Source organism: Ctenopharyngodon idella, chromosome 16 (genome assembly GCF_019924925.1).
Source record: "Ctenopharyngodon idella isolate HZGC_01 chromosome 16, HZGC01, whole genome shotgun sequence".
Taxonomy (NCBI): domain Eukaryota; kingdom Metazoa; phylum Chordata; class Actinopteri; order Cypriniformes; family Xenocyprididae; genus Ctenopharyngodon; species Ctenopharyngodon idella.
Window position 1 is genome coordinate 26,996,692 of NC_067235.1, and position 23,353 is coordinate 27,020,044.

Genomic DNA, 23,353 nt, shown 5'->3' on the forward strand with positions numbered 1-23,353 from the left:
GAATGTCCTCACTAAGATAGCAAAGCAAACCTGTGTGTGTTATCATAATTCTGAAGAAAATCAGATAATATTTTATAAGAAATTCATGCATAAATCAGTGTCCCACATGTCCTTATCGAACATATGGAGTGATATTTTTCATCTGTACTTTACCTATTTTCTCAAGTCTGTTTGATGGAACAGTTTAAAAAATGTCCCATTTAAGAATAATTAAGACAAACTGGTGGTTCAGTGAGAAAACAATTACACATCAAAGAGGCGGAGCTTGAAATGAGTGTTTTTTTGTTTTGTTTAAAAAAGAGAACTTGTTTTTTTCACAGTAAAAGAGGAAGTGAGGGAAATAATAGTTGATGCAGGGTCTGAACAAGTGCAGTGTGAGGGTAAATGCGAATGAAAACTCTGCAGAGTCAAGGCATAGGAACAGATTTGTTTAAAGTTCCTTCAAAATGGGTGTGACAGACTCAGATTGCTCGAGCTTCTGGTGGAGATTTGCACTGGGTTTAAGTATCTGCAATGTTGTTTTTACTTTTATAACTAAACGCTGCATAACCACTGAGGAGCATCTCATCAGAGACATGCCCAAGACTCCACACTGCAACCATCTTCCAGGAAGGGGTCCATACACAGACTGCAATATTATAGACCTTCGCACTGATCTGTCAGAGGTAGGTCATGAGGTTAGATCCCTCTGCATCATCAGCGATATAACAAGCATTCCTGCCAATGCCTTTTCACACTTACCTTCTTTGGAAGTCCTTCAAATAGATGGTATAAGCCTTGCGAGGGTTCAGTCTGGTGCATTTTCAGGACTCCCCAATCTGAAGTATCTCTGGCTGCATTTCAGTGATAACATTTGCAGATCCGTTGCCATGGAAAGTCTTGCATTTGCTGGTTTGACTAATTTAGAGGATTTGACACTGATAGGTCTGAAGTTATCCAACGTATCCAGCAGTATATTTGATCCGTTGGTTAGTGTAATCAAACTAGACATTACCAGAACTTGTGCAATGGACCTTAGTGATATTTTCTGTTATCTTCCGGATGGAATGTCCCATCTGAAGGACCTGAATGTTAGAGAAAGTGGGATTTCAACGATTGAGACCAAAGAATGTCCAGGGGGATCAAAGACCTGGCCTCTGACTGTTCTTTCTGGGATTCGAAACCTTTATCTAATAGGGAACAGTATCGAAATTATCCAAGCAAACTCATTAGTTGTGTTCCAGAACCTCTCCAGCTTTTTTCTGGAGTTCAAAGGCGAGTCTTTGGACAGTATTTGGGAGTCTGGGATTGGAAAAGTCAGTGAGTTGTGTTTGTCAGGGACATCAGTAGAAAAATACTCAACAAACTTCAAAGATTTGTGTCATCTTGCCTCCAACCTTCATCTTCAATCCCTCAGCCTCATTTATACATCAACAGACAGATTGTCTGCAGAGGACTTAAAGGATTGTGGGACAACATTGACAAAGTTATTCATGAGCAGTTCGGAAGTAGACCAACTGGACTTTAGTTTCTGGACAGGAAACGCAGGTATGCAAACACTGCGAATGCCCTATATGAAGTTGAAAGAAGCACCATTCTGTGTTGGTGTGAATGGGACTGTGTGGTCCTTAACCTCACTAGACCTCACCGGAAACTCAATTAAAGAAATTGACGGAGACCAGTTTGCTTGTATGCCTTTTCTCGAGCAACTCTTTCTCAGTAAAAATACCATAAAAACCCTACAGCTGAATGCATTTCGTGGTTTGCATCACCTTAAAATTCTCAAGCTTGATTCGAACAAAATTTCACAGCTTACTGCAAAGGATTTCAGATCTCTTCAGGCTTTGGAAATCCTGCTTATCGATGATAACGTCATTGAGTCTATTGAGGACGGAACATTTCGGGACCAGCGGGAGCTTCGTGAACTGTCATTTGGTAGATTGGAGTATGTTTATACATTGCATCTAAATATGATTTTTCATGGGTTTCCACCGAAAATACAACGACTAAGAATCGATGCACATTATGGAACAACTTTTTACATGGGAAGTACACCACAGCCCAAGGGAACATTTCTTCTGGAGTTAAATGGAGACAGGCTGGATTTTGTGGACTGTAAAACTTCTGTTTTCAAGGCAGTTCAAGAGCTGAAAGTGAATTGCACCTTTTTCATATGCAAGAACGAGTTCATGGCACCTTATTTCCCAAACGTGGAATCTTTTGAGATCTCAGGAGAAGCTGAAGGAGCACATCTCAGTTACACTAAAATCAATACACTGCACCGTCTCAAGCGTCTCAAGCTCATCAACCTGAACTTTTTCAATTATACAGAAACTGGAAGTGTCTTCAGGAACCTAACACAACTCCAAACCCTAGTGCTGGTAAACTGCCATCTCAGCTTCCTGACTGAGAGTATGGTTAAAGATCTGACATCTCTGCAACTGTTGCGTCTCTACAGCGACCATCCTCTGATCTTGATTGACGGTGTGTTTGAAGTTTTGCCAGCACTAACAGCATTTGTTCTTGACCGAGTGGATTTTCAGTGCAGTTGTGTTAGTGGCTGGATCCTTGATTGGGCAGAGAGCACGGAAAAAGTCCAGGTTATCTACTTGCAGAAGCAGAAGTGTGTCTGGCACTATAAGAAACTCAATTTCTTGGCTACCATGGAGAAGCTATGTCAGACTGACGCACAGTACATTTGTTATGTAGCCACAGCTGGCAGCATTTGTCTTCTGCTGTCGGCAGCCGTTGGATATCGTTTTGCTCGCTGGCCTTGCGTAGTCCTCTTCTTCCGCCAGAAAGGATGGGTGGAGAGGAGGTTTGGCAGGCAGTGGCATAAGAGGAGGAGAAGACTCCAGGAGATCGAGGAGATGCAGTACGATGCCTTTGTGTCTTTCTGTAGCCGAGACGAAGCCTGGGTTCTGGGGGAGATGGCTCCTCGGCTGGAGGAACAAGGGAACCCGAGATTGAGGCTCTGTTTGCACAACAGAGACTTTGAGGTGAGGTGTATAAAAATGAAATGAAATGATGTTCTATTTGATCCTCTGAATTTAAGTAGTTGAGCTGTTGAGGTACCTGCTTTTTATAAGCATTATCAGTTTATCCATTTTCAAGATGTAGTCTCATTGCGAACATCTTGTAGGTGGGAAAAGATATCATGGACAACATCAGCGAGAGTATCTACAGCAGTCAGTGTACAGTGTGTTTGATCAGCCGCCGCTATCTGCGTAGTGACTGGTGCAGTCTGGAGATGCGAGTGGCCACACACCGGCAGCTGGAAGAGCAGAAACACAGACTCATCCTCATCTTCCTCGAACACATCTCTCCTTTTGAGCTCTCTGCTTTTCATCGGTAATTATGGGCAGTGTTGGGGGATAATGCATTACAAGTAACGTGAGTTACGTAATCAGATTACTTTTTTCAAATAACGCATTACTTTTTAAATTTACAGTTACTTTTTCAAATAAGTAATGCAAGTTACTTTGTTTTCACATTTATTGACTGACAGCTCTCCTGTCCCCATGTTGATTGAAATCGTGAGTAAGCGCAGAGGTGTTGTGTGCGCTGTGTGCGAACATGATGGTTGTTGTAGTTCTAGGCTAAATATGAGCAGGCATTTACTCATCTTGCTTGGACGAAAACAGATTCACTATTCCACAAAATCAACAGCAAAATGCAAACTCAGAATTTTATGCAAACCTGTAATAATTAAATATATTCAATTAAAATTTCACAAACATACTTTATGTATTTAATCTCACTTTATTTTCCAATGTCTTTGCTGCTGACCTTCAATGATCCAATTTAACTATACTAATAAGCAAAAATTACTTTATATTAGATTTAGAAATAAGAGTGTTGAACTTCCTCCTCCTGTATCCTGTTCTTCTTTAATCTAGAATGGCAGCACAGCTGAAAGGTTTGTTTGAGCTGCGCCCTCTACTGTACAGGCGTAAATATGCATTTCATTCAGCCTGAGGCTTATTCATTTCACTTTTGGTGTAAAAGGCAAGTGGTACTCACTGCAGAGTCTATGATGGCCAGCTCCTCCTCTCTGGAAGTCCAGTGGGGTGGAGAGATAGAGTTGTGGGTAGGTTTAGGGTAGGATTAGGGTGTGGTTGTACATTCTCTCCTCCTCGCTGGACGTTAGCTCCCCCTCGCTAGACGTCCAGCGAGGGGGAGCTAACGTAAGCTTCACCCATTTGCTCTGCAATGAGCACCTTCTCGTAAAAGGGCCTTTACATTTGCCAAAAAAATAGAACTTTTTTTGTTGTTATTAAAAAACAAACAAGCAAGCCCAGCCCAGGTGAGAAAAAGTAACATAAAAGTAATGTAATGCATTACTTTTCATTAAAAGTAACTAATGCAATAACTAACTTTCCCCAACACTGATTATGGGAAATTGGAAGATGACCCTCTTAAGAACATTTACTGCAAAACTGCAACATATTTAGAGATGAGTGTAGGAAGTGACAATGGATCAGCCAATATACAAAAGTCTGAGGTCCATAAAAAAGAAATGAATACTTTTATCCAACAATGACAGATTAAACTGACCAAAAGTGGCAGTAAAGAATTATTATTTTTTTTTTAATGAATGCTGTTCTTTGAACTTTCTGTTCTTCAAAAAAATCTTACGCAGCTCACCAGTTTTCAACATTGATAATAATAATAAATATTTCTCGAGCAGCTAATCAGAATGATTTTTGAAGGAAAATTCAGGTTTGTAATCACAGGAATAAATTACATTTAAAAAAAAAAAAACATTTATAAGTAAGCAATAAGGTACTTGAGGCTGTGCTGTATTGAGAATAAATCACGATACATGACTTATTCACGATACAGCACTAGCCTTGAGTACCTTATTGCTTTTATAAAACGGTTACCACACAATACAAATATTAAAGCCAGAAATATGTATCAATGCAACTTTCATGAAGTAAACTTTTTCTAACAGCCATCCTTCCGCCGTAAAAAATAGTCCCTGAACATGAACAGCAACAGAAGTTTGATTTTCAAGCCATTAGATGGCGGCAAAGACTGTCTTTATGAGTGTGTCAGTCAGTAGCAAAGACTTTTATATTGAAAAGACTGAATTGTTTTGAAAACGGACGCAAATGACAAATGCTTTGACTAGCACTGTCAGTCACGGGAAAACCCCTTAAATGTTAAAAAGACAAGATAATACATCGGCATTTAAACAGATTTTTTATTATGAACAGGACTGACCTGAAGGAAAATGCTAAATCTGAATGCAGGTAATAACTCGCTCACTCGATCTTTTTCAATACTCTTCTACATAATACAGTAAGCTTCAATGAACAATATCAATTGAGAACATAGTTTACGTAGCTAAAAGTGGTTGCTAAGGGTGTTGTTTAGTGATACACAGAACCGTTGGGTGAAGCGGTCATAGCCGTGTTTTATCGTGAATAAAACACAGCTATTGACCAATCAGAATCAAGGACAGGAACTAACCGTTTTATAACATGTAATAATTATAATAATATTTCACATTTATACAGTTTTTTATTGTATTTTTGTTAAATGCAGCCTTGGAGAGCATAAAATATTTCTTTCAAAAACATGAAAAATTCTAACCGACCCCAAACTGTATTATTAGGTTAAACTGTCATCTGATTTTTTTGCAGTACATATGCTAATCATTTAATATGATTTTAACTAATTTATTTATTTGAAAGAAAGTTGTTACTAATGTACTAAATCAAATATTGTTTGTAAATTTGCCTTTTGAAAATTTAGTTGTCAAATCTAATAATTCAAAAAATGTTTTGAGATGACTTTTAGTGATACAGTATATGGTCAAGAGGAAAATGAAAGGTGGGGAGGACATCTTACACCATCGTTCTGATTTCATGGATTTCTTTAAAACAGATTCATTTTCTCATTTTATATATTGTCTAAACACGTTTGCCATTACTTTCAATAGTTTGGCCAGACTGGTGAGATCCCGTACATATCTGGACTGGCCAGAGGATGAAGCTGACAGAGTGCACTTTTGGGATCGTTTAAGGAGGAACATTGCAGAAGAAGACATGAATGACACTGAGGTTGAAAAGATACTACATTTAGTATGACTATAATATGACAAATATCTAAACTGAAGCTTTAAAAAAGAATCATGTTACAGGTGTCAAACTACATTTGAAATAATATCCTAATTGTTTTACAGGAAGCTTCTTGAAACTACACCGTTAAACATCTGGTGCGTTCCACAAGGACTGTGGTCAAGGAGAAGTGATACACTGTAAAACAAATCTTATTAGTTCATTCCATTTTTAAAAATGCCTGTTACGCTTATAAATGTTATGCTTGTCAGTGTTAATTAATGAGTATATGAAGCAACTTGTTGATTCATGCTTTTTTCACTGTATGTTAATCCTAACTTAATTATTAATTTGATAAAATGAATAAATTGCTCTTATCACATCTTTTTCATCAATGTCTGCACATAAATTTACATTCTACACAGAGTGCAGCTTTCACAAGTTACAACAGAAGAGATACTCTAGCCATTGTCACTTAAAGATTAACTAGAAGCTGATTTCCTCATCTGTATCATTATACCTATCTTACTATTATAAATATGTAGGACGAAAGAGAGAGGGTAGGAAAAACATGTTTGAGTTCATAAACACTCGAGTGTAAAACCACATCACCTACCATTGGTGCTAAAAGTCATTTCAGAATAGAAAACATGTTTTCAGTTTCCATTATGAATGTTCGTTTATATGTTCTGTTTTTACACCAGTCAAAAAATGTTGAAATACTTAAAATTAGTTTTGTAGACAAATATAAACTGTACCTGTGAATGAATTTCTTTACAGAACTTGGTGCTCAAAAGATGTGCTTTATTTGCTGCAATACCTCAGCAAAAACATCTTTTCTCAACACTGATATCCTGCAAGTATTGTGGTTTTGAATGTAAATCTAGCAATACCTTCTTTTAAACACTATAGGGCGCTGTTACACAGTTTCTCTCTCTCTCTCTCTCTCTCTCTCTCTCTCACACACACACACACACACACACACACACACACGGTTTAAATAAACTATAGTCTGATTAAGCACAAAGAACTGGCATGTTAACATAGGTCAGTTTATATTTTAATTCTTTACTCCAGTGACATTTTAGACGAAATTCACAAAACCACATGTGACTGAAACATCAACAGCTGTCTTTGTTTAATTGACACTTAACTGATCACTCTGAGCTCTTTGCAGCAGATAACACAAACATAACAATTTCAAGCTGTTCAGAGCCCTTTAAAAATGTATCACTGGCTCAACAACACTACTATAATTCAATGAATGTTTGTGGTATATGTTGCTTGTAAAAATGTAGGCCTATTGTAATGTAATGTAGTTGGAATGCCTGCAATCAGGCATACATTTTTTTTGTGCCCAGATAGCTGTTGCTTTGTGCAGTCAATCAGTCAATCGTTGTCATAATGTCACCACTGACTGAAGCTGATCTGCAAACCTGTTCTGAAACCATCAACCTCTTGGGACGTGCTTTTCACATCTGAGCTTGCGCAATACATTTGCTGGCATGCAAACGTCATTTCTGAAGTTACGCCTATGAAATTGAGCAACCTTCTTTACTACCTTGACAACTGGGAGAAAATATTAACTAAACAATATTGTCTAATAAAAGATAAAAATAATAAAAGATTGCTTTTAAAATATATTTACAGGTTATATTATTATTACATTTTGCAATTCCAATGCGATACAGCTCAAATAGAGGATGGATTAAAGGGTTAGTTCACCCAAAAATGAAACTTCTGTCATTAATTACTCACCCTCATGTTGTTCCACACCCGTAAGACCTTCGTTCATCTTCGGAACACAAATTAAGATATTTTTGATAAAATCCGATGGCTCAGTGAGGCCTGCATCGGCAGCAAGAACACTCCCTTTTTCAATGCCCAGAAAGCTACTAAAAACATATTTAAAACAGTTCATGTGACTACAGTCGTTCAACCTTAATGTTATAAAGCGACGGGAATACTTTTTGTGCGCCAAAAATAACAAAATAGCTACTTTATTACACAATATATAGTGATGGGCGATTTCAAAACACTGCTTCATGAAGCCTCAAAGCTTTACGAATCTTTTGTTTCGAATCAGTGGTTCGGAGCGCCAAAATCCCATGATTTCAGTAAACGGGGCTTTGTTACGTCATAAGTGTTTTGAAATTTCAGTAGTTCACGTGACTCTGGCAGTTTGATACGCGCTCGATATAGGCTTTTAAACAAAAGATTCGTAAAGCTTTGAAGCAGTGTTTTGAAATCGCCCATCACTAGATGGAATAAAGTCGCTATTTTGTTATTTTTGGAGCACAAGCACATTCTCGTCGCTTTATAATATTAAGGTTGAACCACTGTAGTCACATGAACTGTTTTAAATATGTTTTTAGTAGCTTTTTGGGCATTGAAAAAGGGAGTGTTCTTGCTGGCGATGCAGGCCTCACTGAGCCATCGGATTTTATCAAAAATATCTTAATTTGTGTTCTGTAATAAATGACATAATTTCCATTTTTGGGTTAACTAACCCTTTAAGATTTAGGTGTGTCGTGCTTCACAGCATGTGCTACTCATATTTTTAACACAGCACTTTCTGTCTGATTCAATGTGATAGATTTTACATTCAGATAAATATTTATATACATGCCTTTCAAGACTTATTTTGGTCCCAAAATACAACCCATGGTGCTACCCATGATTTTAAAATGATTAGTTAGCCGTACATCCAGATATGTGTTTTCTAACTGTAAGAAGTGCTACCCATGTTATATTAAAGATCTTATACTGAAAAAAAAAAAGTTTTTTGATAGGTTAACCTACTATTCTGAGCAGGTACAGTAGCTCAGATTTTCACTGGCATGATATTCAGTCAATAGAGGGCTTCAACTAAATATTTACATTTAAAATAATAATGAGTAAATTATAAAATAATGTTTTATACTGTATATATATATATTATACTTTTGACTTTTGTGATTAAAGTCAACAACACTTACAGCAAGAAATTCTGTTGTATTGCAGTACCATAATGGCAAACAATACTACTCAAAGGCAAACAAAACCTACATTAATGTTGCATAGTACCAACCAAACACAGAGACTGTTGGCTTAGAGAACAGGGTGGAGGAGAATCAGTGGACTGTGAGGGTTTTGTCTTGGTAATTGGAAAGCACATGTTCCTGATAATTGTGTTCTGGTATGCTGTGCTTTCTCTCTCACATAGCTGCATTCTTTCTCTCCCCCTCCCTCACAAACATATCTTCATAATGCAGAAAGAAAGTTACACTAAAGAAGACTTCCTAAATGTATATTTTGATATGTTGGCAAAGTATGTTGGCTGAAAACTTGGAAAAAGATCTCTGACTAAACTCTTAAGGTGTGGCTATGATGATCTCACTATGCTAGTGTCTCACTAAGCCTTTGTGCAACAACCAAATACATGCTCCTACTTGTGATAGGCACACTCTCTCACACAGGTCATTTAAACATGGGCAGTGCAGTTGGAACAGAACACACTATAATAAACCAAAAAGCAGAAAATGTGGTAGAAATTAAAAGAAAAAAATGATTGTAAAGTTGTATTATTAACTTCCTAAAACCTCTTCTCACCTCTAACCTCATTTTCCAGCTTGGTTATGACTGTAGACTACGCTTTGAGGGGAGTTATGTCCGCACAACACCTCTCTTGAGTAATATATCCTGTTTTCCCCACCCATAAAGTTCTGGGTATACGCCCAGTGATTTGATGGGAAAAAAAAGCAACTTGGGAAGATTGGAATTCACAGAAGAGGCATTTTATAGGCATTGTACTGGCTTAACATAGAAGAGGCAAGAATCAGCAGAAGAAAAGTTTTGTTGCAAAAACTAGGTAAGCATTCCTATTTGATCCTAAGAGGATAGCAGACAAACTCTATTGTGTTATTTGATAATATTTAGTCGGTTTAGAGTAAAATGGGATGGCTTTGTGGGTATTATAACACATGTGTTTCTGTGTTTAGAATATTCATTATTTATTTAACTTGCTTTGTCTCGATATCCTTGCTATAAATAGCCTAAAGGTTTTCTGGTCTTTCAGCTTGGTCTGTTCGCTGGTTTTAGGGAAGTTTGGGGCACTTTTCAGCTGGTAAAACTGGTCTGTTAGTTGGTTGGAAGACCAGCTTAAATCAGCTTGAACACAAAACTTTGGCATCAAGTCAACGGGCTTCCATAAATAAGGATTCGTGCCCAGTTCAAATGTGTCACTTTCCGTTTAATCTTCCTACTCTGCCTAAATATTTCAGTCCTTAAGCGCGACCGTAGGCTCGCTTGTCCGGTGACTACAAGTAGACGATCCAATTCCCTATAGAAGTAACGCAAGCCCTTCTCTTTTTACACCAAAGAAGAAATCAGAAACCTGCCTTTTATTAATTCAGAGCGTTTTCTCAGAGCTCACGCGCGCGGCTTCTGCCGCAAATCCTCCACGTGAAGTGAATACATTCCCTCCTTATTATGCGTCATTTGCGGTGATAAGCACTGCAGTCGACCTTACGAGCGTTTTGGGGAAATGCACTCGATCCTCAACCGGACGAAGCACGACCTCAATGTGTCAGCGACGACACGGCCACCAGAACGGCGTTAATAATGAATACAGAGATAAGACAGCAATGGTGGGAGCTGTCCGATAACCCAGAGCTCGAGACAACTTGCTCAACCTTGCCTTCAAGTTCTGACAGCCTGGTACACGCTAAGGAAATGATTCACACCTCACGGAAAGAGAGCTTCAACATTTAGGCTACATAAACTGGAAAAAAACACCAACAAAAATATCATAACATAACAAAAATACCGAAAACTATCCTTATTTGGACAGTCCACCCCCAAAATTACATTGTTCCAGATCATTCACTTCATTGTAGGCCTATAGAAAAAAGAAAATATAATTAGCCTAATATTAGTAGCCAATTAATGTTTCAAAATATACATTCTCGAATATAATCAGTAATGATGTACAATTACCCAATTACTTTACATCCATACATATATTCCTTAAAAAAGAACAAAATATTATAGGCCTACGTATGATGTGTCCTGTATCCCCTCAGTTATTTTAGGAATGAGATCATTCCAGTCATGTTAGGGCAATGAGTTAAGTGTAATAGCTATAACTAACGTATGTCCTTGCAGGAACAAGAATATCTTGAAGTAAGAGCCATGAACCACCTGCCTGCACAAACTAAAAAAAGCTTATCTGTTTGTGAGCTGAACATGAGTCTTATTCATTCACTCAGTTTCTTATCCTCATTCTTTACATTTTCAACATGATGCAAGTTTGACATTTTTTAGTTAACATCAGGAAACAAGGGTAAACCACAAGTAGCCTGGAGGGACATCTAGAGGAGCAGGAATGGAATGCAGTTCAACAAAGAAAACTGTGAGGAAAGCATACCGAGGCTTCATTTTGCCAATATTTAATTTTTTATTTGCCCCCGTGAGCAAAACATCTTCCCATTGACCTTATTTAGGGTAGACGCTGTATTTATTTATTTGAAAAATGAAAACAAGGCAGTGGAAATGGTTGTAATGTTGTGTAACCTGGTACCAATATGTTGAACCTATTAAATAGACCATTCTTCAAAGCCTCATTTTCATATGCACAAAATGAAATACATATTGTGATACTGACTAAAGACTGTTGCTATTCACAGTGTCACCATTTTGAAAGTGTAGTTTGCCAAGCTACAAACTTAAAGGGTTAGTTCACCCAAAAATGAAAATAATGTTATTTATTACTCACCCTCATGTCGTTCTCCACCCGTAAGACCTTCGTTCATCTTCGGAACACAAATTAAGATATTTTTGATAAAATCTGATGACTTAGTGAGGCCTCTATTATGAGCAAAGCCACCGAACCTCTCAAGATCCAGAAAGCTACTGAAGACATATTTAAAACAGTTCATGTGACAACAGTGGTTCAACCTTAATATTATAAAGCGACGAGATACTTTTTGTTTGCCAAAAAAACAAAATAATGACTTTTCAACAACATCTAGTGATGGCCGATTTCAAAACACTGCTTCTGAGCTTTACGAATCTTTTGTTTCGAATCAGTGATTCGGATCTCCTATCAAATGACTAAACTGCTGAAATCATGTGACTTTGGCGCTCCGAACCAGTGATTCGATTCGTAAAGTTCCGAAGCAGTGTTTTGAAATCGGCCATCACTAGATATTGTTGAAAAGTCATTATTTTGTTTTTTTTTGGCGCACAAAAAGTATTCTCGTCACTTTATAATATTAAGGTAGAACCGCTGAACTCACATGAACTGTTTTAAATATGTTTTTAGTAGCTTTATGGATCTTGAGAGGTTCAGTGGCTTTGCTCTCAATAGAGGCCTCACTGAGCCATCGGATTTCATCAAAAATATCTTAATTTGTGTTCCGAAGATGAATGAAGGTCTTACGGGTGTAGAACGACATGAGGGTGAGTAATAAATGACATTAATAATTTGAAGCAGCTACACTACAGTCAAGCTACTGTTGATACAACCAACAGTTAAAGCGGCAATTTATTTTAAAAAAATAAAAAAATATGTATATCCAATTATGTACTTTATAATTTAATCATAGCCACATTTTCTGGCGCAAACATAATGAGTGATTTTTGAATGAATTAACACTCAATTACAATTAACAGTATTAAACTTGAACAGGTAAATTTAGAAATAGAAGAAAAACACCCTAATTTACATACACGAGTCAAATTACGCATAACAATTTTTGTAAATCTGTTCATTTACATGAAACAAAATGATTCACTGTAATAAATCAGACTCCAACACTTCATCCAACAGAATCAGACTTTCCAAAGCTACATATTTGATGGTTTGTTTACTCCTTCAGCTCAGCGTTTAGTCACACTACACTTTTAGTAAAGTAACTCATTACTGGAAAAGCTACATTAGGCCTATAAAACCAGCTGAAATTTGAAAAATAAATAAAAAATGTGTTAGTTACTTCCCAACACAGGAGCTAATGTGTTGAGAATTTTGTGGCACTAACTGAAGTCTGAACAAGTCTGTCGCTATGCTTTCCAGCGTGTTTTTAGCGCTCATTTCCGTTTGGCAGCTGGCCTGTATTGCAAGAGTTAATGGGTTTTGTTGACTTCTGAATTTCACAGCATCTCATTACATGACAGTTTGTTTGGGTCCTTTGAGACTAATCACTAGGAGCACCTGTCAATCATCCTGCTTGATGCTTCTGCCTTTGTCTGTCCCAGTCTGAGCTTGAGTATCACTCCTAATGAAGTGCATCCCATTTAGAACAATGACAACATTTTTAAAGACAAAGACACTTCTCTCTGCAGCAAACACCAGCTTCTCGCAGCCACACGCATGATCTTATTCATACAAAGAATCTGTCTTTCCACATCTGCAACTATAGTAATGCAATGCCACTTTGGTTGTTCAGAAGAGAGAGGAATAATAACCTTTATTATCAATATATTCCACCAGGTCTTTCTTCAGTATTTTTTACCAAAGCCCTGCTCAGGCTTCTCTCTCTCTCTAATTAGGTTAATAGAGGTCCATCAGTAATTGGGAAGATGGCAGGGCAGTGGTGTAATGTACTAATGTTAGTGGTGTAGTGTAAGTATTCAGGTGTGACGTCTGTCAGATGGAAGATTTACCTGAAAGGGGTGGCCTATAGAATTACCAATACGTCACACCCACATTAAAATCACATTAATTTTGTTTGTTCATGTGAGCGTTGTAGCTCGTCTCAAAGGAAAATGCACGCCTTGTTCAGTTAGGCAGCAAAAATCTGATCTTTCCCCCCTTCCCGTTTAGTTTTTTAGTAGTCTGTACAGGAAAAAAAACTAGGAATGCATGATATACTGTACAATATTAGAGTTTTTCTAATTTTTTTGTTTTTACATTTAGATTTAATTTGCTGTCTATCTTATACTATCTAAGCTAGTCTTTAAAAACACTAATAATTTAATAACATTATTAAATGTAATCTTTAGCATTTTTTTCATACTGTACGTTATAATGTTGTGATGTGTAAACTTGTATTTAAAATGCTTCATTTTTAGGCTTTTATTTTCATTAGACAAACTAGTATAGAATTTCAGTAGCAGTTATTGACAGGTTATCATCCATAATATAAAAATGTTTGCTTTTATGTATTTGGTGTTTTGGTGTATTTTGTGGAATTGTGGCCTTCACTGGTGTTTTACTGTACCTTGTGTTTGTTATGGATTAGCCTGCTAAATGTCACTGGAAGGAAACCCAAATTAGATCATTAATTATTTGTTAGTGTCAAATATGCAATGGGATCTACAGTACAAGAATATGAAGTGCAGTAGTTTACACTTTATTGCTTCAATTTGTTTGTTGGTAGGGAAGATTTAAAGGGGTATTCATCCAAGAGAAAAGGCCTGTGAGAGTGGGCATCCTTCAAAGAGTGTGTATGGGCTTTTGTGTATTTTTGTTGTCGGACGAGAGAGAGAGAGTGTAACAGACATGTAGCAGGCAACCCCAACGGTAATGTGAGCCTGTGGATTGAATATCCGTTAAAGATCACAGGTTCCATTGTCTTGGTATATACTCTACAGCTCTACACACTCCTCCTCTGCTCCTTTCTCCCGCCTCCCTTCTTCATGCTCTTTAATTATTCTAGCATCATCCCTTTCCTCAGGTCACTCATTTTCCAGTGCCTGCCCTTCCTTTTGGTTATCCCAGCTGCTAAAACGTCACTTGCAAACATTATGACTCCATCCTTACAATACTTATTGTAGTGTTTCCCAACATTTAGGTTTTTTTTTATTTCTTTTTTTTATCTTAGGCACCACCATAACAGTCAGTTGCAACATTGAGGCAGGATCTAATTGCAGCAGTAATGTTTAATAACAATACAAACAAAATAACAGACATGCAGGAGCACAAGAGAAACACAGGAGTAAAGCAACCAACTTAACATAGAAGAGAACAGAAAAAGAAACGACTGAAAATGATGGCTCATTATACACAGACTAGGGGGCTGTTTACACGACACCGTTTTCAACTAAAAAGGGAAAACTTTTTATGCATTTTAGGCCTGAAAATGCAAACTTTTTAAAAAATAGGTTTCAAAGTGCACATTTTTGAAAATGATATAGTTGTTGTCTCGATGTAAACTAGAACAAACGTGAATTTGTGGAAACGGTAACATCATGCACATGCATATTACATGTTCAGTCTATAGTAGTTTCTTTACAAAGTCAACTACTGGCCTGGCATGCACAATACAGCGTTTTTAGTCGTTTTCGCTGATCTGTGTGAACAAGGATCATTTTAACAATGTTGTTGTCTGTACACAAAGAACTTTATTATATATTATATTATATTATTTACATATATTATTATTTATAAATATAAGTCTGTTTTATAGGCTAAAAAAGCTAGATCAAAATATTTCCAAGTATCCCATGAGGTACACTTATTGTCAGAGGATGAAAAGTGAATCAGTTTGTGTTCTATGTATGATGTTTTATGTATGTTCCTCTCCTTTGTACAGTTACAGATATGGAGGGTGCCATTAAAACCGTTGTTATGCAGTACCTGTCTTCAGCACGTGGAAAAGAGAGCCTGGGTGCGAAGAGCTTCCAGAAGTTAGTCCAGGGTCAGCTGGGCAACATCCTGAGTGTGAGGAGCTCAGTTCTTACATTTGACCAGATGTTTTTAACAAATCTCTCAGTTTTTTTGGTCAATTTTAGTTGACACATAACATGTCCATCTTAAAGATTTTTTGTTCAAAATGTTATTTTTAAAAAGTGTATAATCATCTTTTTGCCTTCATTGATTTATTTTGAGTGGGCCTGTGGTGTGACAACTGAATTAAAATTAAAAGTACAAATATTTCCTAATTTAATGTATAAAAACAATCAGCAAAATAAATTTTAGTTTAAATAATAGTTTTAGATGGAGTATAGCATGTCACACTAAAGAGCATGTCAAATAATGAGTAAATGTCAAGACTATGTCCAGGGGCGGACTAAATCAATAAGCGAGGTAATCGCCCACTTAGGCCCTATAGGGAATCAGGGGACCCCATCTGATATTGGCGAAACATATTTGGTAAACACTCCAGTGCTGTGGAGAGTGTCAAAGGTTTCTATCTACAATGTGTTTTGCCGTGTTGAGCAATGTAGCCGTATCTGTTGATTTCTTGAACGCAATGGCCAATCAGAGGTGTTTAAGTTAGAATCCACTTACCACTTGAAACGAAAGTTTTTGTTTGGTCGTTAATTTTAAATAACAAAATTATTATAAATAACAAAATGATTAAATGTATAGTTTTAAATGATTTAATTAGTTGTAAATTAAATAATTTTAAATATCAACACTCTCTCTCAGGACACTGACAGTGCTTCAGCAGTGAAGGATATGATGAAAGGACTGGATGACAACCAGGACGGGAAAGTCAGTTTCCAGGAGTACCTGACGCTGGTGGGCTACCTGGCGAACTCACTGAGTGAGCAGAAAACCACAGCCAGTGGACATGAAGAAGCCCCAAAGCACTGATGACAGTTGATTACACTGACACTAATTTGTATTGCTGGAGTATTACAACAGTAATCATGGTAAATAAAGGAGAATGGGGCTGGTTGTCACACTTTTTACTTCATAAATTGTAAAAGTCTGTATACGCACACCAACAAAATATCAAACTGTTCTTTTGGCCAACAGACATTAATAAAAATGTGTGAAATTACGATATATATACTGTGATTTAGCCCTTGACTTCCCAGTGTAACAACTAACCCCAATCTCTCACTAATGCAATATAAAATCTGCAATTAAACTAAAATGATATGAAACACTTTTACATTTTAAAAACATTACATTCAAATTATAATACTGTTTACATGTATTCACATTTATGAAATTATGACCTGTGGCCAAGTACAAGTGCTAAATCCCCCCATTCCCCAAAAAGTTTTTTTTTTTTTTTTTTTTCTCCGTTTGTCTAAATTCCATGTAACAGGTTTTTATTTCAAGACTCATGTGGTTTCATAAAGGATTTAAAGGTAGGGTAGGCAAACCCAAACACTTGGAGCTTCAAGTCCTTGAACTCCAAATTATGCCTTTCTGTGGAAACACTATCAACGCTGAAATGAATCTGCAGCAGTCAGGTGGTACAAGTCAGAGCTCTTAAAATTGTTTATGTTCATTATTATCATAATGTAATGTGCTTTGAGACATGAGGTAATTTAACACTTTGCAGACTCTGCTCTGGCTGTGCGCATTCATGTTGGATTTTATGCTTTCAAAGGTAGCTTGCTATTGCGAACCTCTCAGAAACTGCCTACCCTACCTTTAATTGTTTTTACGCAATGAAATAAGTGCTTTTTATGCTTGATTGGTGCTTGCTTAGATAATAAACAAAGCAAGGCATAAAAATGTAAGCCATGCTACAAATGGATTTATAGATTTACTCTTCAGATTTGTCCTATTTGGAAGAACGATGAGGTAAAATAGAACGTTACACTACTGGAGAACTTTTTGTATAACTTTTCAATAAAAATATGGAAATAATGACAAAATTGTCATTTAAGCTGTCCTTTCATTTTCAGACATGTAATACAAGCTAAACATCATGCTTTAGGTACAACATGCCCTAGCATCAATACATATGTTTGAATGGTTAGTTTTCTTTCAATTTGCCCATTTGTGTGTGTGTGTGTGTGTGTGTGTGTGTGTGTGTGTGTGTTCTTATATGGTTTAAGAGGACACAAATCTGTATAATGACATGGGTATTACAACATAAACATGGTTTACACTTCTTTTGTCCTTGTGAACAAAATGGATTTAAAAATATACTAAAGTTTTTTTTTTTTTTTTCAAAAACTTCAAAACATTCCAAAAGTTTTCTGTGATGGGTAGATGGGATAGAATAAACAGCTTGTACAGTATAAAAACCATTACACCTATGGAAGGTCCTCGTAAACCACATATAAAAAAATGTGTGTGTGTGTGTGTGTGTGTGTGTGTGTGTGTGTGTGTGTGTGTGTGTGTGTGTTTTCAGTCTCAAACCTTGGCTGACATATGTGTATGGACACTGTTTGTTTAATGATGAATTAACACCTGTGCAGCAGTATCAGGTGTGACAGGACCACATGTAGTCAGATGCTCACTCAACACACACACACACACACACACCTGAGAGAAAATCAGCACCTCTAAAGACCCTTGGGCTGTTAGTAACCACATTTGTGCCATGTAACCTTGGTTGGACTGTAACATAATCAGTCCTCAGGCACCTGACCCTATTTCATCTAATGGAATATGCTGTTATGTTAATAACTTTTAGGGAAAAAATCATCAAGAAATGTACTTCTTCATATTATATAATTGCTTTTATATTCATTCTAATTATATAGACTCACATATCTTAAGAGATACATGTGTATTTTATGTATTGACTATACATATATATATATATATATATATATGTATAGTCAATATATATATAGTCAATATATATATATACATATACTTTATACATTATGTATAAACAATATTTTACAGCATAATTGCTAATATTGTGGTATTTCTAGAGCTGTTGGATTTTTGGTACAGTGATGTTTGTGTCTAAGTCATCAATTACAGGAGATAAATGATTTAGTTTGGGGTGCTGAACTATCACGTCTCTAAAAGTTTAATGTGACAAGCACCAGTACATATAACTAACCTTTAGGATCAAACATATCTATTTACCCAAAAGCTCTTCTTTCAGTAAAGTCCAGGTCTTCAGAGCATGTTTATATACATGAGTTTCGTGTTGTATCATTAGATAAGTATGAAAGTCGATCAATAAAACAAAACAGTATGTGGCTTGTTTTCAGTTGCTCAAGTTACCGTCTAAGGCAGAAAACTTTCGCTCTTTCAATTACATCAATGAGTATCAACATCATTTACTCTTTTATGCAACACTGTTTTTGTATTTTTTGTGAATGCGTAAACAGAGAGGACAAAAGGTGGGAAATAGGTAGGCAGAGATAAATGAAGGATAGATGAAGGGAGGGAGGGAGGAGTGCAAGGTATAATGGGAGGAGAACCAAGTAGGTATATAAGATGCTGACCGTCGCCTCCTGTCTTCACCAGCATTCATCTCTCCTCAAGGAACAGAAGAACAGCAACCATCTAACAGCAAGGTAAGAGAAAGCAAAGGATGGGTGGAAGAACAGATTGAAATTGTGAAGTATTGCTATATGCTAGATGGCTGCCTGATGCTTCTTATAAGTTTTTGGACCAGACTGCTAAATAAAGACCTGGGCATCTTTTGCACAAAGAGAATCGTGCGCTAAATTAAAGTTTGGTGTAAAGAGCAGCTATTAAACAAGCATGTTTTAAAATGGCTTTTCTGAAGCTCCCCACCTCAAGTTTTGCATGGCTTGTGGCTAATCTGTGTAGAAGTATCTGAGGAGAGTTTTCTTCTCCTCTTAAGTTATTTTTGCCGACCCAACCCAATATATGTATCAGTTCATCCATCAGGACAGAGCACAGCTCAAACCCAGGGCAGTGTTTGTTTAAATATATGTGTATGTGTACCGAGTTGTGGGCACTGAGATTGGCTCGGATTACACTTGGCAAAGTAACTTCCTCCCCAGGTTCGGAGTGTTTTCTCCAGTTTAGGATTTCACCCTTATCAGGCGAGTCACATTTCCCTTCTGTAGTCGAGTCAAGCCCCTCGTAGGATGATCAGGAAGGGGAAGGTGGGGGCCACTGCGTGTTATGCTGAGAATATATTACTGCTTCTTTTGCAATGTTTTTACTGTTGTGGTCTGAAGATAAATAAGCCTGCCTCACGCTTTTAAATATTTAACATGAGCCAGAAATAATCCCCCTAAAGAAAACCTTTTGTGCATCCTTGAGTGCATTTATAAGTCTAAATACAGTCACTTGCTACAGTGACCAATAAATGTTGTTTTTTATTTTTCCCAGAATGTCCGCTTTTAACTCAGAGAATGCCTCCACTCTGGAGAACGCCATGCAGCTGATGATTCAGACGTTCCACAAGTACTCTGGGAATGAGGGCGACAAATATACTCTCAGTAGGCAGGAACTCAAAGAGATGCTAACGCAGGAGCTGGGCAACTACCTTGGGGTGAGGAGAAAAGAGAGTTTTGTTTTCTTTGCAAGAGTCAAACGTTTCTGAAAAATTTGTCTGCATCTCTCTTGCTCCACAGAATGCACAGGATAAGGATGCGGTAGATAAAGTTATGGGAGACCTGGATTCAAACAACGACGGTGAGGTGGACTTCACAGAGTTCATCATCCTTGTGGGCGCCCTCACCGTCGCCTGCAACGACTTCTTCCTTGAGTATCACGAAAAGGACGGAAAGAAGAAAGAGTAGAGCTGAATTTCTCTGAACAAAAGCCAACACATGACCAGTGAAGGATGATTAGAGGGAAATGGGGGGAGAAGGGAAATATTTGTGTGTATGAATCTTGCTTACTGATACCGAAAATGTTTTACCTCTTCATCCACGTTCAGTGCAATCCTGGGTACACAAAATGCTCCATGAGGAGCAACATGTTTCCAACCCCTGAAACAACCTATTAGAAATGAAAGCATAAGGAATGAGATTGTGAGATGGTCTTTGTTGAATATGTGAATATGTGTTTCTTCCTTTGTTTTGTTTTTTAACAATTGGAGTTGTTCATTTTAAAATAATCTCTCCATATTAAACTGCAAATTTAAAATAAATGAGGTTGGTGTGCTTTTTCATTGGGAATGTAGCAGTAATGCTACACCACTGTATTGGAAATGTTACTGTTATTAGACATCTTAAAGTTTTTTTTATTATTATTTAATCAAAGATACAAGGATGAAGCAAAAATTGAAGAAAAATCTATAAAGAATGATTATTTAAAATTTATAGTCAGTAACAAGGGGATCGACCTTATACACAACATAACATAGGCTAATATTAAAAGAAAAACTAAACAGGCTTTATCAGTGACAACACACTAAAATCAGTATAAAACAAGCATAAATAAATAACTTTAGAAGTTCTCAAATGTGGAGAAGGAGAGTGAGTTCTCAGACCTTGTACACTTTCAAATATATACTGTAGCGCATTGACAATAGATGTGAGAACCAGTGAGCTAGAGTTGTGTGGAGTTTCTTCTTCTATGTACATTATGGCACTCACTGCCCTACGCAAGTGGTTCCCAACTCTGGTCCCATCACTGCACATTTTTGATATCTCTCTTATCTGACACTCATCTGAAGTCTTAGAGTAGGGGTGTCCAATCCTGCTCCTGGAGAGCCACTGTCCTGCAGAGTTAAAAATGCTGCCTTTCGGAGGACTCATTCCAAGGTAGGAAGGCATCAAGGCACATCCGAATCCAATGTTAGCTTCAGTACCTGTCTCCTGAGATACCTTCATCTGATCGATTTTTGAAGGCAGCATAGATGCAGAGATGGTCTTATTATTGGGAGGTACAAGGGTCTGTGGCTCAAAGAAAGCGTAACGGCTAACATGTGTCTTGATAACCTATCACATTACAGCCTTGACGTCATTTTGTTCAGAGTTGTGCGACAGTCAATCACTTGCCCTGTCCAAATACCCACACTTGCGGTCTTGGCCACTTGAGAGCATGTGTACGCGACAGGAAGTAAGTGTGCAAGACTGTCCCATGTCTTAAAAATGCCCAAGTGCAGTGCCCTTAATGCACACTAAACCCACACTATCTTGAATACCGCTTCTGAGCGGTATTCGAGGCTAAGCGTATCCCATCATGCATTATGTTCGGGAACTCGCATGCCCCGAAAATCGCAAGATGTCAAGGAAAACATTCGACTGCAAGTTAAATTAATTATATATTACATATAATAGAAAATAGATCAATCCAAAACAAATGTTTAAGAGCAAACATGTTGAAGATTAGCCAATGAGCTGTCAATTCATTAAATGAAAAGCCGTTTCCCCATAAAAGCAGTTTATTCAGCGTAGTGAAGCCTCGCCTTTATTGAAATCCAATAAAAAACAGCCTCTGGTCTCCTTCCCCACGTACCACAGTGTTTTTTTGCCTTCAAGTCACTTTGATATCCCACAATCCTACGCTTTCTATTCTGTGACAGTTGAGCTAATAAATAAAGATGCAGTCTGAAAGTTGCGGTTGGTGGTCAATTTGTGTGAAAATGTAAGTTTTTGATGTCATTTCTAGCGAGAAATTACTATTGTAGTAATTAAAGCTTCGTTGTTTTCACAGATCTGTGTGAATGGGGATCGTTTTGACAATGTTGTCGTCTGTACGTGAAAAAAATGCAAAGGAAAAACGTTTCTGTTTCTAGTACATCATCGTGTAAGTGTACCCTAAGATTTCAGATGCAGCTTTGGAGTCTTTACTAATGAGCTAATAATTTGAATCAGGTTTAATTAGGGAGACATCTAAGGCCCTGTTTACACCTGGTATTAAGATGCGTTTGGTCGATCGGATCACAAGTGGTTGACGCTAAATACAAGTGTCAAATGTGTTTTGAGCTTTTCCACTTTTGACAACTTCCAGAGGTAGTGAAAACGCTTTCAATCTGATTGCTTTCGTAGTGTAACACATTCAAACACATTCATGTGCTTAAATGTGTTTGAACAGCCAAGACTATGCCTACTCTCTGCGTAAACATTATAAGAAGTGCGTTAGCCAGATAGGATTTAAACTTTGTCGGCTAAAGACCCAAGCTAGGTTTGAAGCTTGAAGTACGAAAAACGTACCAAGCACAATGTTCTCTCACCATTTCTGATTTCTAACACGCACTCACAGTGTTCGGCGTGGTCTTGCAGCTGTCAGAGCAGAAATTAAAACTGATGCTCTCTGTATGTTTTCTCGTCATCTCTCCGCATGTTCAAATGTAAACTGCGCAAGCTTATTTTGTCCATTAGATTGAAAGATCTAAAAAAAAAACCATACATTTAACCACCCATAAACCCTCCCCTCCAAGAAATCAGGACAGAAGTGGTTGAAAGTGGACAAACAGATTAAAACACTGGGGCTCAGTGTTGCCAATTGCTTTCAGCTGAGAGTAGCTAAAACTTGTGGTGGGGTAAATTAAACGCGATCTGCTGTGACGTCACAATCGTGTTGCATTGTGGTATATGGAGCTGCCTGAAGTGTAGGCTATATATGAAGTAGGCCTAGATTCGCTCCCTCGGTCAAAATCGTCCATGTAAACTTCACGAAGTGGAACGCACTTCAAAATGGCGGCAGGGATTCACCTGAGGGGAAGTGCTTAGGGAAGTTCGAGAGTGCGCATCTAAAAGTGGAGTGGAACGCAACCACGGAATCTAGATAAGGTTTG

The 23,353-nt window shown here is 37.4% G+C and overlaps 3 protein-coding genes across 3 annotated transcripts; all 3 read left to right on the plus strand.

The window, feature by feature from the left end:
* Positions 1 to 23: 23 nt before the first annotated feature.
* LOC127497917 (toll-like receptor 13) lies at positions 24 to 6,429 on the plus strand. The gene is made up of 4 exons (XM_051866737.1): positions 24 to 2,978; positions 3,122 to 3,330; positions 5,930 to 6,050; positions 6,173 to 6,429. Exons 1-4 carry the CDS (start codon positions 447 to 449, stop codon positions 6,182 to 6,184), a joined length of 2,874 nt encoding a protein of 957 aa, XP_051722697.1. The 5' UTR covers positions 24 to 446; the 3' UTR covers positions 6,185 to 6,429.
* A 3,248-nt stretch (positions 6,430 to 9,677) lies between these two features.
* On the plus strand, positions 9,678 to 17,591 carry si:ch211-105c13.3 (uncharacterized protein LOC325758 homolog). Its single transcript, XM_051866786.1, has 3 exons — positions 9,678 to 9,897; positions 15,563 to 15,690; positions 16,402 to 17,591. Exons 2-3 carry the CDS (start codon positions 15,571 to 15,573, stop codon positions 16,567 to 16,569), a joined length of 288 nt encoding a protein of 95 aa, XP_051722746.1. The 5' UTR covers positions 9,678 to 9,897; positions 15,563 to 15,570; the 3' UTR covers positions 16,570 to 17,591.
* A 1,464-nt stretch (positions 17,592 to 19,055) lies between these two features.
* Positions 19,056 to 20,758, plus strand: s100t (S100 calcium binding protein T). The gene is made up of 3 exons (XM_051866779.1): positions 19,056 to 19,202; positions 19,993 to 20,155; positions 20,238 to 20,758. Exons 1-3 carry the CDS (start codon positions 19,123 to 19,125, stop codon positions 20,403 to 20,405), a joined length of 411 nt encoding a protein of 136 aa, XP_051722739.1. The 5' UTR covers positions 19,056 to 19,122; the 3' UTR covers positions 20,406 to 20,758.
* The last annotated feature ends 2,595 nt before the right edge of the window (positions 20,759 to 23,353 follow it).